Below are 19,375 nucleotides of genomic sequence, written 5' to 3' on the forward strand. Positions count from 1 at the left end.
GGCTCCTGGAACATTACTTCAACTCCACTTAATCATTCTGTATAATTGCCGGTCATTGTAAAGACTGGATTATTAGCGGTATGAGTCTCAGTTGGTGTGGTGTACAATTATGTTCTCTTTGTTATCCAGCCACTTTCCCACCACTGGACAGCAATCCCAAGTTGCTTGAGGCATCAACCCTGGCCCGACCATGCCACGAGAAAGCGGGCCGAGATCTACTACGAAGAGCCGTTTATGAAGAATGGTCGTAATTTTTTTTACAACATACCTTTATTACTCATCCCTATTTTGATGGTCATTTTCAAAGTAATCTCAATTTCATGAAATGCTCTTACTCCAACGTTTCTGCATTCTTCACAAACGTGGTGGAAGCATTATTTTGACACGTGTTTTAGAATCGTCTCCGATGTCTCTACAACTTCTTCTGACGATTGGAAACGTTTTCTCGCAGCTGCTTCTTTAACTTTGAAAAAAAAAAAAAAAATCTTAGGGTGCAAGGTAAAGCGGATGAGGAACGCATTTCACGTTGACGTAGGCTAAGTGCTCGATGACAGTATAAGCAATGTGAGGTCTCGAATTGTTGTGTTGCAGCATCCACCCGCCTGCGTGCAGTTATGGTCGATTGGCCTCGTTAAACTTTGTTTTTATCGGTGTTGCCGATGACGTACACTTAAAAACAGTGTTTGTTGCTTACTGTTGCTGAAGGGTAAGCTAGAGGACACTCCATTAAATATCGAGGACACTCCATTAAATACAACCCCTAGCTTGTAGCCGTGAAGGGTATTGTGTATGGCTTGTGCCTTTTGTATGCAATAAAGAGTTCTTCTATAGTTCCACAATTAAGTATTTGGGCATCTATCTTGATGACACCTTAAGTTTGTTTTCTGCCTCATATAAGGTACACAAAGGAAAAATGTAAATCAATTCTAGCAATTATAAAAGAAGATAATGGGAGAAACTTTGGGGTCCGCAACAACTACACTTAAATACTTACTGTCTGCGTAAAAATGATGAAACCATGTTTTATCCGCATTTATCACCTTGTGCAGAATCTCTCCATTTTCAGCAACCATCCGTTGCAGCTCTTGACAATCCTCCATGCGAACCATCTTTTGCTCAGATGTGGGTGGTTTTGGAACCCGCATGCACAAAAATGGGTCAAATGGTCACGGAGAATACCGCGTTCCCACTGATGTTCACAACATCTCTTCCAGTTGCCTTGCTGTTATACGACTATCTTCTCTCACGATTAAAAAAGCAGCGTTTATGGTATCTTTTATTATTATTATTATTATTATTATTATTATTATTATCTGTTTATTTCCATAAGAAACCACCCCGGGACGGCAAAGTGCCAGGAGGGTGCTAAGTACATATCAGGGTACGAGATACTACGTGCAGTGGGTTACATTTACTGAACACGTAGTCTCGTCCCGAAATACATTTTATACACATTTTATGTTTAATATATACAGTATTTACACATTAATGATTCTGTACATACATTATACAACTCATATATTTACAATTCACTAATAATTCCATATATAACTTACATATTAACATAACTGTTACAGAAGGTATATTTTTACAGTCAACAAATTATTATTGTTCTTAAAGCAGAAAGCTTCACTTTTATTCACAATTCTTTGGTACTTTGCAGCGGATTCATATTTCGGTAAGTCTGTACGAATCCTGGAAGATCTCTTTCCGGTATGCTGCATCCTCACACAGTTTTTCGGCATCTGTGTGTAGTGAGTTAAATATTTTCGCTGCATTTGATGGGAAGAATCTTTACAGGCTACTAAGATTGTTCAGGACTGAACGCAGTGGATTATTTACTTCTCCGCAACGTCTAGCAGTGGCACGCGGTTTGACTAGAATATTATCCAGGACTGGAGCATCCACTCTGCCTGTGAGCATTCGTGCGAGAGTATGTATGTTGCTGTTAATTGTCCGCTCCATCCAGGGTGTGATGTTAAGGTTTGAGTAGAGAATGGCCCTTGAGATAGTAAAAGGGTGGCCAGCAACTCTGTTAAGCCATCGCAAGAACCAGTACTCGATCCCAAGGACGGACTTATAATGTGAATCTGGAGCTGAAGACCAGATTTGCGAGGCATACATTGCAATTGGCAGGACACACATTAAAGTGTACTTGGTCGCTAGCTGAGGATCCCTAATTCATACCAGTTCCTGTCTAGTAGCCCATAAAGCGGCGAATATTTTTGTCTTCATATGGGCGAAGTGTTGAGCAAAGGTGAGTCTGTCATCCCACTAAAGACCCAGGTCCAGGTGAGAGTGCACTTTTTCAACACTAGACCCGTTCACAGAGATCGAGATGTCATTTTTATTCTCCTTGTAAGTTATGGTCATTTGGGCAGACTTCTGTGCGTTAATACGGAGCCCGATGCAATCCAGGTAGCTCTCAAATTCTCGGATTGTGTTATTTGCCATCTGACAAATACCTTCTGCAGTTTCATGGTCTTTGGAAGTGATGAAGAATTTTACATCGTCAGCATATGTTATAAAATTGTAGTACCGTGCAAGAAACGGCTCCAGGGCGGCCGCGAAGAGAGTAGCCGAAAGAACTCCCCCTTGTGGCACTCCTTGCGAGATGGTAAAGCAAGATTGTAGCTTTTGGTGCTTAATAATAAGTTTCCTATGTTCTAGCAGGCTGGTTATTATAGTTAACAAATTTCCTCTTACATTAAAATAATTCTTTAAAATCGCAATGAGCGCTGGAATTGAGACGTTGTCGTAGGCTGCGGAGATATCCAAAAAAATAATATCAGTTTGCTTTTTTCTCATTTAATGCTTTCTGCACGCGAAAAAGGGTTTCCAGTAAGTTTGTTATTGTTGATCTCCCCGAAATAACTCAGTGCAAATGTGGTGGTCTATGGCTGAAGCAGTGTTGATTGATGGTGGATAGCAGTGCTTTTTCGAATACCTTCTGTAGGGTGCAACTAACAGAAATTGGTCTGTAATCTTTAGCCAATTTTGGGTGTTTAATCTTTGGTATTGGGGTTACAATGTAATTTTTCCAGGCTTGCGGGAAAGCTCCTGACCTAATGATTTCCTGATAGATGTGCAGTAATAGATCTATTATAAATGGGCTACTTATCTTAAGGATGAACATTGGAAATTTGTCTGGTCCAACAGTGGCCTTATTGGGCAGATCGTTGATTGCTTTCATTACGCTCTCTTTGGTGATTTGTATTTCACTCAAAGGAGGTCTTGTTGATTCCTCTATTGCCGAATAGTTTCGCTTGTTTAAATCTTTCAGGAATTCAAAAATTTTGTTACCATTATCAGTGCTCTCAATTTGCTTCAGTCCATGCAGGTTACTAAAAGTGTTATTAGCCCATTCCTTGAAAATGCATTCGGTCATATTCTCTGTGCTATTTCTATTGCTAGTAATTCTTTTTGCTCTTTTTAGTTTATTATGAACAACACTGCAGTGTGCCTGTCGTTTTGCCTTGATGAAATGTGCTCTTTCCTTCTTATAACGAATGTGATCGGCAGGATGACCCGTTCTTTGCCATTTTCTATACAGTTTTTGCTTCCTGAGGAAACTTGCTTTCAGTTGTGGGTTAAACCATTCTTCTGTTCTCTCAGATATTTTGATTTCTTTTGCTGCTCCTTCCAATGCTGTTTGGTATAGCTTTTTAGTGATCATTTCTAAAGCTTCGTCTACTGGCTTTTCTTGCAGGTCATTCCAGTTGTAACTAGTCAGGTGACTGAGAATGACCTCTGCATTAATATACTTCACGGAGAAAAGATACTTACTTTGCTTTTCCCAGTTCGTGTGGTTACCCTGCGCGTATTTGTGTATCTTCAGTGCTGCTTCTATTTCAATGGGATTGTGGTCCGACTTAAATGTTATGCAGTTTTGCGCTAGCCTTATGTCTAAGGAACTATGATACAACAGGTCAAGTTGCTGCATTCCCCTTGTCACTGGTGTCGGAAGCTGCGTTAAGTGCAATGCACCCAATGTAGCATCCAGCTCTTTCTTGGCATCCCTGTGTTTCGGAAGAGGCAAATTAAAATCTCCCGCTATTATTGTGTCGACTGATGGCTTTAGATTTGCAGCAAGCCAAGCATAGAGCTCGTTTCTTGTCTCCTTTATGTGCTCAGGTGGGAGGTATCTATGGTGAGAGCAGTGGTTGGAGCGCCAGGAACACCGATTTTTGTGATTGAATAACGTCCATGTTTAAACATTCTAAACCGCCCTGTGGTTGTGCTGTTTGGAAGCATAGATTGACCACAAGCCTCTTTTAACGTTTCAAACGCTTCAGCTGATGCTTTCTTGAGACGGAAACAAAATTTGAGTTCAGGATACTGTTGCTCGCGTGTCACGTCCATTGGTACTTAGGCGAAACTGAGGCTGAGTTCCACAATGTTTGTGAAATTGTACGGATGACAACACATAAACTATCAATTGCTTTCTCAAACCCATTGTAAAAGTTACCAGCAACTATCCGTTGCCTTTTTAGAACATAATGGCCTGTGGCATGGCTAAAATAGACAGTGTTTCTCATCTTGGATCAAAACCAAAATCTTCATCTGAGAAGAGAATCCTAGTGCTAATTTTCCGAGAAGTTCTTGTTTTAATTTCAGTTGCAATCAGTACCATGTCTGTTGATTAATTTTTTTGTATATGAATGTCTCTTGTTTTTAAACCAAGCTCTAAAGCTATCTTTCATTTATTTATTTATATATACACGTTTCTCGCACACAGGGCACACAGACCCTAAATAAAGGTGAGAACGCTAGGAGTTACAGAAAATACAAAACAGTAATAATCAATACAAAACTAGAATGAAAATATATACAAAATTTTCATTCTAGAAAATTTTGTATATATTTTTGTAAATCATTAAGAAAAGAGAGTAAGGAGTAAATTCTTATAGATAGATGTAAAATCAATATTGTAATTATTCAATACCTGAAGGAAACGAAACAGAGGACTACCAAGTAAGTGATGAGGACGAGGGACGGACAAGCAGTGATATTTAGTTTTATAACGAGAATTCAAACGGGGTATAGCGAAAGGAATTTGTTCAAGAAGAGATGGAGAATCCATAACTGAGTTTATGACATTGTAGACAAAAATAGTCCCATGGAGTTGTCGTCTAGAGTGAAGAGGAATGATTCTGAAGCGACCACAAAGAGCTCCATGATTTCAACGGTGAAAGGCAAAGTGATTTCGATAGCGCAAGAATTTAATGAATTTAATTTGAATTCTCTCAAGGCTGTGAGCAAGAAAGATATTCCTGTTGTGGGGACCAAATAAGAATCAAAAATGAGAAGTGGAAGCTGCTTGTAGCGAAGAATTATAACTTTATCACTCTTGAAAACAGAGGAAGAACGGTTGATTAATCCAAGAAGTTTAGAAATGTGAGATATTACGTGATCAACATGAGAAGAGGGATGAAGGTCAAATCGTAATAGGACACCTAAATCCTTGAACGTATCAGTACTTGCAATTAAGCAGTTTCCAGTATAATAATCAGTAAGGACGGAGGGTCTAACTACACCATTCGAGCGAAAGCGACATCATTTACATTTTAGCGGGTTAAAAAATAAGTTATTTTTATTGAACCAGGGAGAATCAAGACAGGACTGGAGTTCATCACTGTCAGTTGAAGAACAAACAACTTTGTAAAGTTTAATATTATCTGCATAGAGTTGCCACTCAACATTAACGGACTGAAATTAGGTTGACAGATCATTAGTATAAACAATAAAGAAGAGCGGACCCAATGGTGAGCCTTGAGGAACACCTTGCGAAACAGTAAACGGAGTTGATGAAGTACCATCAATTATTACGGATAGTTTACTATCTAAGCAGTGAATCAAGAAAATCTAATAAAGTGGATCGTAGACCATAAGATGACAGCAAAAGATCGATGTGGACACTGCCAAATGCATGTGAAATATCAAGGAAAAGCGAATCAATTTGATTTCCTTTGTCCAAATTAGTTTGTAGGAAATGAGAAAACAAGGCAAGATTTGAAACAGTTGATTTCCTGGGAAGAAAAGCATACTGATGATTATTGATAAAAGGGTGAAGATAGGAAGGAATCAAGATATTTATAAAATAGGAGTTCAAAAATTTTCGCAATTGTATTCAGTATAGTAATAGGTCGGTAATTTTCAAACTCTTTCTATTAGTCTTAGACACTTATGAGATTTGGAAATCTTGCGTATACCACTATTTGTATTCTCATCCATGCCTCTTTGCTTTCTGGTCGAGCTAGAAATAAAAGCACCTTAATCATTTTTTCTAGAAAAACTGGATTTTTATATTAATTCGAAATTTATTTTTGTTTGGATCGGGATAAGTGAACATCAATGAAGATCATCGGAATTTTTTGGGGTACTTTCTCGATCCAGTCCAACTCTTCCTTCCTTTCTTTCTAGCTGCTAATTTCAGGTTTTCATCCCATAAAGCAGGCAAATCGTACCCTAAACTCATTTTTATTTGGATTTAATTCTACTCGACTACATCAATCCACAGAAAGCGAGCACGTGTTAAATTATTTTACTTCTCAAGAGATTTCATTTATAGAACGAAAATGAGGGAAGTTATGAATACAGACTGCATTCACAAAGTAATGAAAAGAACTGGTTTCACATTCTATATCCATCAGCATGAGAGTGTGTATTACAGTGAAGTGAACTTCAAAATCAAACTGCAGTAAAAAAATTGTTTAATCAAGCGGCGAAATCTCATTTAGCAACGCGAGTCGCAACAAATTGTAAAAGTTTACATCAGCTCGAGTCTGTCATATGACCACAGCTACTCCAGCTTCGCACGAGAATGCCAGAGACATCTAGTGGCAAAGTCTAAAAGCTCTCCTTAGACGTTTCAGACGCGCACCTTAAACAGTGGATGATCCTCGGAATCTGTTAGGTGGAAGTGTCGTCAGGTCACTCACTTATCCGGAAACAGGAACGGAACTGTTGTTCGTGTTCACTTTGCCAGCCAACCAATCGAGATACTGCGAAACTCGAGTGTACACGCCCGGAAATCCTGACTGAGCGCACTGATATCCAAAAGACACGATGCCCACTACAGTCCATCTTCTGTCAGACAGGTACATCAAAGGACCGCCAGAGTCTTGCTGCAATCAAAATAATTCAAAGTTAAGAGAACATTCACCACATTAAACTTTTGTTATTATTAAATCTAGTACACACTACAGATATGTTCCCTGGATACATTATATAAAGTTCATTAATTTATTTTATGTACATATATTTAAATAATATATTGTATTGCGTGCATAAATTGGAGAAACAGCCAATTGAAACAAACAACGTTTTATTCACCATTAACCGAAGATTCCATCTGATTAAAGGAGCAAGAACGAGAATACAGTTGATGTAATCAACAGCCTGAATACAGAACGAAGACCTTCAAGGAACTTAAAGGCATTCATCCTACTATAAAAAAAAGGAAATACTCCTACATCAAAGCAATTGCATCCAGGTAAATATCAGGGCTAAATAGTGCGTCAAAATTAAAAATACTTTCCAGGCAAATGAAAGATATTAGGACAAGAGGATGGCGATAAGCTCATACGTAACATAGCCAATCACTGATTTATAGATAAATACATATATTATATATTTACTTATTATAAATTAAATATCAATTCAGATTCCAAAGTTCCAAACAGCCTGATTCAACCTGAGTAATACGGATGCCCGAAAGTTGGCTTTGCTAACGCAAAGCCAACGCAATACCCCTGTGTAGGAATGGACTAGTCTGTGACGTTCATGAAAGCTCAATTCCAGGAAAGGCTGATATAAGATTGTAGTTCGCACTCGTGGCGATCAGTGGAGTTTTTGAGTGTCTTCGAGGAAGAATGCGTCGGAATTGAGATCTTTCGGACTTCGAGCATCGAATGATTGTGGAGAGCAAGATGTGCAGGTGCCAGTATCTCGACAACATTCAACATTGTTTAGTTCTCCCGTTCTGTTGTGTTGCAAGTGTACCACGACTGATTCCACAGTGGTCGAACGAGCAGTCAAAAGATCACACGTTAGGCAGCCATATGTGAACGACGCCCTTGGTGAGCGTCGTATATCTTATCTCGTAAGACAGCAGCGAAGCAGTACAGTGGCCCAACTAACTACCCAGTACAAGGTAGCGATAGTAGGACCAATATCCACATGGACTATGCGCCGGACATCAGCTTGTTTAGGTTACCGCAGTCGACACTCTTCACGGGTGGCATAGTGTATCTATAAATCACTGATTGGCTATGTTACGTATGCTTATCGCCATCCTCTTGTCCTAATATCTTTCATTTGCCTGGAAAGTATTTTGAATTTTGACGCACTATTTAGCCCTGATATTTACCTGGATACAGTCGCTTCGATGTTGGAGTATTTCCTTTTTTCCGCTAGGTGGCGGAAGTCTGTAAAGAACTGAATTTTGGTGCTCCGCTTTTTAGTTAATTTATTTAGTAAGGATAATGGCTCTCAAAGTAAGCACATTTGGTATCAGCGGATAGCTCTCTTCTTCAACTACTGAAGCAAATACCAGCAGAAGACTAAAGTAAGCGGGTAAATCTTATTTTTAAGATTAAAACGCGAATATCTGATCGCACATTTTCCAGTATAGCTTAATTGCAATATGTCCGCCCACCGAGGCAACACACTAAGTCACTACAAGGTCATACACCCTGCTGATTCCCCTACCCTAATAGATATTGCTATTAGTGCTGAAAGGCTTTAGAATAGTTTCAGCAGCCCACCTTCTGTTGTTTGCCCGCAGGGAATTACCTTAAAAGCAAAATTGCGACACATGTCTAACTTAGAAAAAATGGATAAATCTGCATCAGAAGTAACTGAACAAACATGTAGCTTATGCCAAAAAGTAAACAAGTATACAATTAAATGCGTAGGTTGTAAGGCAGTTATTGGGAGATGTTGCTCTTCAGTTGACATATCTCGCCCGAACCGAAGTAGCAAGAAAAATTTCTCTGTTCATCGTGTAAAACCAAGAGAGAGAATGATGGGAAAGAGCCAGGAAATAAGACATCTAAGGAAGTGTCTAGCGAAGGCGACTCAGGTGTCGACGACTGCAGTGATTCCGAGCCAACGGACTTCTTGCAAGGTAGCTGCTTTCGGATATCCGGAGAACGAAATGATATACGTAAGAGAAATAAACAGATAATAATAATAATAATAATAATAATAATATAATTAATGACACGATAATAGAAATCCTCGGGTGTGACGCATGCCCAGATGACTGTGAACATCAGAGACGTGATACAAGAACCCAGGACGGTGATAGAAATTCAGACTTCCCAGTACAGGCTGATGCAAAAAGACTAAGAGTCCGAGGCAACGAGGGAAAATGAACTCTACAGCTCGGAACCGAACATGAACAGACACGAATATCACTTAACAGAACTCCTCTCTCCGATGTACAAAGCCCTGTGGGAGACCCAGGAGGAGAACAACGAACTCAGGAAGCAAAATATTAAAATTATTACGAGTCAAAAATTATTGGAGGAAAATTAAATACAGTACTGGCGCAATTACAATTAATAGATAGAAGAAATGACAAACACAATGCAGTATTCACTATAAAGAAACACCAAAATAGGGCAATAAACAATGATGCGGATGCGATGAAGACAGAACAACATATACGGATGCAGAGTGATATAGAAGGAAAAATAAGGAATGATATGAGTAATATCTTACATAACGAGGGTGGCGAGACACTTAAGCGACAAAGGGTATCAGTAGCCGAAATATCCACCGAGAAAGGCATCATGTCTAAGCCAGGAACTAGGGCAGACCCTGCCAAAATTTTTCCTAACCCCTTACCAACCCAAAACCCAAAGACGACAGAAACAGATATTGGTCTCACTAGACAACCTACGTTCGCGCAAATTGCGGCCCTTTCCCCGAAGTCACCGCAGGAAAACACGTCAAGTGAATCTGCCGCGTGGATGCCTTCCCACACACAGCAAACCACTTTACATAGCAATCCAGTAGGCTACAAGCATCAAAAAACATTACAAAGCAATGATGAGCACAACAGACCTGACACCGCAACGAAACATTCGTTAGGACACAGTCAGAGACTAGCGGACAGATTCAACATAACCTCTGTACAAACCACAGGAAAAATATTTATCTCAAGACTCGACCCGCAGACGAAGCCAAATCTCATAAAAGAAAAATGTGCCACAGAGGAATAGGGATCGACGTAGAAGTTAAGAAAATTCGCACGAGACATCCGGCATACGCTTCTTTCGTAATCACCTGCCCAGTAAGCAGTGTTTCGGGAGGCTGTAAAAAGGTAAACCCCTGTCTTTTTGGCCGTGAAGGGCATTAAAAATTATCTCTCTCTCTCTCAGTGAAGACCGTCTCTTGGTTGGACAGAAACATCTGGCCAGTAGGATCGCTTGTGAAACCATACAGAGAAAGGGCTGGGAAGCCCACATGTACGAACAACGCAGCGAACTTGCGAACTGCCAAATAGCAATCAGCAAACAACTCAGCTGACGAAAAAGAATCTAATGGAATCATTCTTTTCCTGAAAAATGTAAGAAGTACTTCGAATAAGCTCCACACACTACACAGTTTATTGCTTAACTCGGAGCGTGATTGCGTATGTTTAGTAGAAACATGGCTCCAAAATAACAGGTACCTCGATGCCCTTGCGCACTCCTCCGGTTACTATAGCCTTGCAAATGGAAGAGAAAGTAAAAGAGGAGGCGGGGCAATGATTCGGTTCAAAAATGGATTCTCGGTTGTCAGCGAACATGAATCGCAATCGGAAAATTTCGAGGCTATTATTGCCATCTTTGGAACAGAAATGAAGAGATTTCAATTATGTTTAATATATCTACCCCCAGAGCATACTAAAGAAAACAGAGCTGAGCTTTTTACGTGGCTTGCCTCAAACCTGAATGCGAATACAGATACAATAGTAATGGGGGACCTCAATATGCCACTACCAAAACATCGGGAGGCAAAAAGTGAATTGGATGGTACAATGCAAGCCTTAAATATGAACCAATTGAATACACTAGCAACAAGAGGAACTCAGTGCCTGGACTTGATTTACTATAACACTTCAGATATAAGGTTGAAGGAGAACATTATGAAATTCGCGTCAGATCAGCGACCACTCACATTTGAAGCCACATTAAGAAGACAACGAGATATCCGACAATCTGGTTGGTATTCGAAAAGCATAACAAAGGCAATGTTCTCAACAAAATATATTAAAAATGATGTAATTCTAAAAACACCTTACCGAATACAACGCAAGAAGGAGCTTCTAAGGAACTAAAAGTGCCAGAGAAAAAAAAGTGTCAAAATCAAGTTAACAGTGAAGATAACATTAACAAAATGCGGGATGTAATCAAGAAAATTAAAGACATTATGAACAGTAAAAGTGTCAGAGAAGGCAAACCCTTGGTTCAGCCCACAATTAAAAATAATTTTCAAAATTAAACTAAAACTGTACAGGAAATGGAAAAGAACAGGGCATTCAGAGGATCACATCCGGTACAAGCATGAAAGAGCACGTTTCACGAAGGCTAAGACACAGGCATACCTTGAAATGATTATAAAAATTGCCAACAAAAAAAAGCTATATGCATAAAATGACTGAGAAAACTTTTAAGGATTGGGCTGAAGCCAAGTTCGGAACACCCATCAAGGAAAATCAAGTTAACAGTGAAAAATAAATTGCAGCCATTATCAACCCACTGCAGGATGGAAGCCTCCTCAACAATTCATGCTGAGGGAAATGGACCATAATCTACCACGCTGGTCCAGTGCGGGTTGGCAGATCGACCGTATTTAGCAGTCAGGGGCTTGAACCCCGGTCTACTCAAAGAGCGTATGCCACTGCACTCCCGCTCCTGACCACTCGGCTACGGAGGCCCCCGTGAAGATAACATTAACAAAATGCGAGATGTAATCAAGAAAATTAAAGACATTATGACCACTAATGAAATTGTGACTAACAACGACGAATTGAAGGAAATCAGTATCAGCAGAGACAACTTAAAAAGAGCAATCAACAGTCTCCCAAATAAAGCTACAATCGGGCCAGACAAATTCCCACTTTTTATGATTGCAATCTGTAGCTGTTTCGTCATCGATATATTATTACATCTATTTCAGAGAATAATGGTGGAAGAGGATTTCCCGAAGCTGTGGAAAAGCTATTACGTAAAACCTATCCCCAAAATATAAAAACCCTAAATCTCTAAAAGACTTCGGGGCAATCGCTGTTGGATGCTCTTTGCAAAAAATATTCGAAAAAACAATCCTGGACATCATCATCCAACATTGCTTCAAATACAGACCTGAATACCTGCACTCAGTACTTCCTTAGAGGTCGACCATCACCAATCTCATGGGAACACTACTAAGGATCCAGCAAGCGCTAAATAACAAGCAGCAACTGGATGTTGTTTTTCTAGATGTGGCAGCCGTATTCAACAGCATATCCATCCCAGCTCTAATAGTTATTCTGAGGGACTACTTCCTCATTACGGGAAATGTCCTCCATTTTTTAACGAATACTCTTCTGCGCAGACAAATCACAATAACAAACGGGAATGTGTGCGCTACGTACCAAGTCGATAAAGGAGTCCCACAAGGCAGCGTATTGTCCTCCACACTCTTTGCCATAGCTCTAGAACCCTTCTTAGCTCAAAACAGGAAGCAATTCATCACATATGCGGACAATATGAAATTTTTTATTTACCTCAGAAGACAAAAAATCTGCCAGCTGCTGCAACCAAGTGGCCAACACCAAAATAAAAGAACAAAAATACCTCGACTCTATCGGGCTACACCTAAATGAAGACAAGACTGCGCAAACGACCTTCACAAATAAAATAAATCCAAACAAAATAAGAATATATGTGAACGACATCCTTGTCCAAAAGGTTCAGTCACACGTTGATCTTGGACTCAAGTGGGACGAAGAACTGAACTTCCTTTCGCACTATGCTTATATCCGTAGGAAAACATAAGCGGCGCTCTGGGCAACTAGGCAGGAGCTCACCGGTATTAGAAACACTAATTTAATGATTCAGTATATCAATAGATGTGTTATCCCTATTCCTCTATACGCGTCACAAATCTGGTCTTGGAAAGCACCATCAAGGCTTTTCTAGGAATAGAATACTGGCTCTTGAGATGGCTGAACGGAATTTCAGCTAAGCCTTTTACCATTTCAAGAGGTCTTGAAATGGTAAAAGTATACTCCAATTTAGAAGTCACTCCTTGGAGACAAACGATCACTACAAAGAATATAATGGAACTTGCTCATTTCTTAACGGGATGGCTGGATTCACCGAAAGCCAGAGAGTGGATAGTAAAACCCGAAGAAAAACAAAGACGAGTTGCAGGTAAGGAACAGCAACTCAAGCCCGCATTTACGCAGTTGGATAGTCTGGGAAGATTCTTTCCAGCAAACTCTAAAGCAGTTTAATATCCTAAAAATCAACCCTGAAAAACTCTGCACGAGCAAAACATACAGAAAAGAAGTTCTCGAAAAGTGCTACCTGCAGATACAGATGTAAGAAAAAATAAAGAGCACTAAGAACCTCCATACAGTGGCTGACAGGAATCCCGACCTCATCTGGAAACACTCTCCTGGATATGCCTCACCTGCTCCACTCTACTCTACTCCCACATAAGAAACAGTAAAAATGAAATTTTTACGCTTTTACTCTGTATTAAATTGTATACTGTTCTGCTGCGAATATCCGTGCTAATGTAAATATGGTGATGTTATGCTTTAAACGCAGCAGTATAAATTTTTTCTCGTTTATTTATATAAGTGTTAAGCAGATTACAAGTTATTAATGTATCGTATAATTCTGATAATAAGTGCTACATGTATTAGTAACGAGTGTTACATATAATGTAAAATTGTATATAATATTATTCTCTGTTGCATAACAGAATATGTATCTACACCCCCCCTCCCCTGGTCAATTGCTGTAACCGGGTGTCTCCTAGGAGAAATAAAGATAACAATTATAATAAAATAATAATAATGGTATGGTATTTAGGGTTTAGCACCACCTGTGGTTTCCCATATCTGCGCCGTATGTTCTCTGTAATGGAATGCAGAACTACTGCAAAGGCCAGAAAAAGTGTAATGTCTGGTTTATGAAGTACTATGTTTCCTTCTGTTGTTATGTCTCTGGTTGCTTGGCCGCAGGGCCCCTTGTGGGACCTTACGTTGCCTGCCACCACCACTGGGAGATAAACCAGGCTGCCCTGATACTCTGTGTGATCTCGGCTAGGGTCACCTGAGCGAGTATCCAATTTTAGTATAGGTACTAAAGTATAAACACGCCAATAAAGATTTTCTCAAGACACAATGCATTCAGCCAAATATAACTGATATTACCTATGAAACGCAACGGTTCTCATTACAATAAGTCTCTGATTACCTTTGTTAAATTTCTTTCTTTCCAGGATTCGATATTCACCCTTTTTCCTTTTAAATTTTCTCAAAGTGAACGGGATCAAATCCAAGGAACCCTATTATAACACGAATAATAATAACTGGACACAACAAACAACCCCATGCACTTGGGACCAGTACGTCTCACGGTGCGGAAACAATTCCATGAAAAAAACTCATAATGATAATAAAATTAATGACCAAGAACACCCAACGCTACCCGAAGTCAGCCGTGAAGAGACTGACAGTAGCTCGGAAAGAGGGAGGAAGGGGCCTGGTAGACCTTATCGAGCAACAGAAAATAGCGATAACTGACCTGAAGGATTACTTCTAGAAACCCACAGCAGCACTTTACCATGGCTATAAGGAAGATATACAAGCAGTATACCCCACTCAACCTAAGCAAAGAGTCCATTCCCGCCCAGACGGGCAAAGAAGACACTTCATGGGACACACTACAATGACTTCCATCAAGATCACATAGATAAAAACGGCTTACAATTGTTGTTGTTGTTGTTATTGTTATTTGGTTTTTAGGTTAGCAACTAAGGCCATATTGCTCCGGATATGCGGCGGTCATTCCCTGACCTTTCTGAATTCTCCGTATTTGGTGGTCACGAGCTCGAAACCCGGTCTAATCAAGAAGCGTGTGCTACTCACTGCTGCTCCTGCCCACCTGGCTACAGAGGCGCCTGGCTTGCAATGCATGGCTAATGACCGGGACGCTCTTCCCAGAGACTGAAGGATTCATGCTGCTTTCCATCCAAGACCAGGTAATCAGCACGAGAAACTACAGAAAATACATCGCTAAGGAGCCTGGAGTGTCGGATGACACATGTCGACGATGCCACCTGGCCTCAGAAACGATCCAACACATCACCGCTGGATGCAAGGTGATCACCCAGACTAAGTACACACGTAGACACGACCAGGTAGCCAGGATAATACTTCAGATGCTAGCAAGGAAATACCAGTTGATCAAAAATCAAAGAAAGTGTACTGTATTACAAGTACAACCCCAGGCAGCATTAGAGAGCCCAACTAAGAAGCTGTATACTGCGACACAGCCACATGACAATCCCGCACAACAGACCGGACATAACCTTTCTGGACAAGAAGGAAAAGGCTATCTGTCAGATTGACGTAGCGGTACCCAACACCGGCAACCTTCAGAAAACCCATCAGGAGAAAATCGGGACGTACACGAACCTAAGACAGGAGATCAAACAGATGTGGCATATGCAACAAGTAACGACCATCGTGTCAACCACAGGTATGGTGCCAAAGACCCTACATAACAGCCTAGCAGCAGTGGGTCTCCCACGGAACACCTACAATAAACTCCAGAAAGTCGCAATCCTGAACACGTGTAGGATAGTCGGAGAGTTCCTCGACGAACAGGAACGCCAGATATAACTACAATCCTGAGTAACAGTACCCGTTACGGGGTGAAATCCCCCAACAATCAGGGTGAAATAATATAAGAGCATAATAATAACAATACATGCAATTACAGGCGAAATGATGTCTCCTTTGGCACTTAACCCACCTAATCTTATCTTGTATATGTACCGTAGTTTCTTTTTTTCATTTCTTTTGAGTTTTAGTAATGGAATGACGTCCATATTTTTAACTTTTCACAGCTTTTAATCAATATCCTACATTTTGATTCTGCTTAACGCTTATGATTGATGTTATGGTTGCGCTTTTTGGGCACTGCTGGAGACCACTGCACTATTTGCTTAACCTGATTGTCTGAAAAATCTTTACATTGTACTGATGATTGCTGAAAGAGGACAACGAAGAAGAACGTAAAATAAGCCTATTTTTCATGCATGTGTTTTGATAAAAATTTTAACGAACAGTTGCGAATAAAGTTTCAAGAAAACCTGAAGTTAATTGAAATGCGAAATTTGAACTTGTTTGGATCAAACTCAGAATTTTAAAAGCGCCGCAGCGGGATTGATTATGCTGGTCAGTCGCAAGATGTTAAATAATCTTACCTGACAAGAGTCCTTTCCTCCTTCCGGTATCCCTGCGCACATAAACGCATCATTCAACCCCCTGCTCAAAGCACTCGACCTCAGAGATACGTAAGAGTTATTGCAGCCTTCCAAGTTAGAAACCGGAATGGTAACTTCCTGTAACACTTCACTACTCACACCACCTAACGGTATAAAATGTATCGAAATTACTCGAATAAAACATACTTAGATAATATAAAAGCGTTAGATTTGCAATTATAATTATTTCTGATGTACAATATTTACAAGGCCTTCCCAAATTATTAATTCACTGTTCAAGGAGATGAATCATATTAAGATGAGAAATCCTCTTCAGTTCTTTAATATATTCATTAAAAGACCAAAAAAGGGTGCGTTCCGATTATACCCTACAGAATTAGCAAAACGGGTGCAGCTACATTTGCCATGTTCTCTACTGTAATTTAAATGGACTGTACATTCCTCACTGAGAATTTTTCCTACGATCGTAAGCCCAACATCAGTTTTGTTAAAGTTGGACTGACCTCACGTGTTGCTGGCGACGACTTTGCTGTTTGGGAATTGTTGGTGGTCAAAGTTGTAGTGGTTTCAGGATCAGATGTGTACAGGGTACTCAGACAATGGCGGGCGTTTTCAAAATGGAAGAAGTTTGAGACAGACTCATTATTCTGGTTGATTTTTGTTAAACAGGCTATAAAACAGGTTTGTTTGTATGGGGTTCTAAACACGCGGTCTAACTAAAATAAGTTCCGAATCGAATTTATTTTTTAAACAGCGCACACATCGTAAATTAATCAGATTCATTCCTCTCGAAATACTGTACTTTGAAAGAATCCAATGATCTAAACATCCATGCCAGAGTTGGGTTGCTGCATCACGTTTTCAGCGATGTTCTCCACTTATGTTTGTACCTTAAGGAGAGTTTCTGGTGACAGCCAGGGGCAATTATCACTGAAACACTCTTCTGGTTCAAAAACTCTGGAATCGAGAGGATTGTTGTTGTTCTGGTAGAATTTTAAAAGCACCAGTAACTGAAGCCATATTGCACTCCGTGTACATTGTCTATAAATTGCGTGTGTTCTGAGGGAGGTTTTCTGTTTGCTGGATGAAAAACCGGAGTTGCTGGGATAAAAACCATGCTACTTCGCCTGAGACCGATTATCTCAGCCACGTTGTGATAAACATGTCACATTCAAGCATTTTCCGTACTGTGTCACACGTATAGTCATACCTCTGTCATAAATTTAAGGGACGTTCCCATTCAACAAGTTTCAATACATCCTGGAACTTCGCCATTACCACTGAAAAATCGGTGACCTGCCGTTTTCAAAGATATATAAAGATGAAGACAAATGGGCAAAGTCGAAAGTACATGGTGGGTAGGCAAGCACTTACCTACCGTAGCTCTATAACCAGTGTCATGCGCATATAGCAGCGTATGGCTTTGAGCAAAACAGTGCGCGGTTTTGGTTTTTCAGCCAAGTTTTACCTCGCGGTAGCACAATTGCGATAATCAATGTCCACCCAACACTCCGCGTGGAAAACGCCTTAGAATCCCGTGATTGACGCGAGGAATTTCTATGACAACGGCTAAGTTATTCGGTCTCAGGCAAGAGCAGTATAGTCTTTTCTTCAAGGATTAGAGTTTATCTTCTAGCAAACAGTAAATCTACCACAGAATACAGGCAGTTTACTGACACAATATATTAAGGCCTCACATCTTTAGTTGCTTTGGCTCTGAACGCATACACAGGTGTATGGAACAGAATGGGAAGAGAGAGCCTAAATGTCTTCGCAAGAAATGTAATAGTTGAATTTCACATAACGGGAATCTCCATTCGTCAGACAGCAGAAAGAGTGAGACATCCAAAATTAGCTTCACTTTCATAAGTCGCTTGCCAATGGAAGAGAGCAGGTAAGGGTTCATTCATCTTGATCAAGTTAGACCACCATTAATAAAAACAGAACATGTAGATGTGACACGGACTCGCAAAGGCAGTCCTAATGAATTGGCCAAGGGAACAGTTGACAAAATTGGGATAAATATACCACTAATAATCATAAAAAAAAACTTAATATGGAGATAAACTGCTCGTAAGATAAACTGTCTGGGAAAAAAAGTCTATTTACCGCCTATGTTGGTGCAGAGAAACGAATATTGTACCTTGTAGCAGTGGCAGAACGTGATGTTGTGTATTTTGGTATGATTAATGACTTAAGACAGTCCGGGAATTAGATGGAGGGAACTTGTGTGTTGTCTGTACCCAAAGAACAGTTTCACCCGTCAAACTCCTCAAGCAGCATGAACTTACTTAAAGGGAGGAGAGGGGGAGGTCCACTTGTCGATGATACCATAAATGCAGTTATTTCCGTCCTAGACATCAATTCAACGGAACACGTTTGCGGTCTTATGGACTTTAAGATGGGGATAACTTTCTAGTTCCAGCAGCTATCTAGCCGGATACTTCGGACACACTAAAGAACCTGGAGGCCTCTGGATTGACATGCAGTATATTGCCTTTGGCAATAAAAATAATACCTGTCAAATACGTTCTCCCAAATCTACTAGAAAAAATTGAAAAATACCACCGAACCCGATTCCTAGAAGGGGTGGAAAATATAAGTTTTTTTTCAGCCTGTTATGCAATTGTATGCATTTCCTGATAGAGTTAGTAAAAATTTATATACAGAAAAATTCTGTTAAGCATTGAGGTTAGAGCACTTAACAAATTAGAAAAGTAAAATATTATTTCAGTATTTTATGGAATCACGTCGATTCGAGATCAATTCGAACACGCTGTTGTTGTAGGGTTTTTAGGCGCATCAGCAACTTAGGCTTTTTGAGCCGTATATAATATATCTGTAAACTGCATGTGTGTTGTGGTAGATT

The 19,375-nt window shown here is 40.0% G+C and overlaps 1 protein-coding gene across 2 annotated transcripts in view; it reads right to left on the reverse strand.

Moving 5' to 3' along the window:
- Positions 1-6,910: 6,910 nt before the first annotated feature.
- LOC150083802 (clotting factor B-like) overlaps positions 6,911-19,375 on the reverse strand; it is a 45,587-nt gene continuing 33,122 nt past the window's right edge. For both annotated transcript variants that reach the window (XM_090374891.1, XM_090374890.1), the window contains 2 exons: positions 16,486-16,649; positions 6,911-7,127 (listed from right to left, as the gene is read on the reverse strand). In XM_090374891.1, the coding sequence (XP_090231017.1) occupies positions 6,942-7,127; positions 16,486-16,649 (350 nt within the window). In that variant the 3' untranslated portion in view covers positions 6,911-6,941. The remainder of the gene's footprint in view (positions 7,128-16,485; positions 16,650-19,375) is intronic.

This window comes from Mastigoproctus giganteus, chromosome 6 (genome assembly GCF_048544385.1).
Source record: "Mastigoproctus giganteus isolate SK-2022 chromosome 6, ASM4854438v1, whole genome shotgun sequence".
NCBI classification, from domain to species: Eukaryota; Metazoa; Arthropoda; class Arachnida; order Uropygi; family Thelyphonidae; genus Mastigoproctus; species Mastigoproctus giganteus.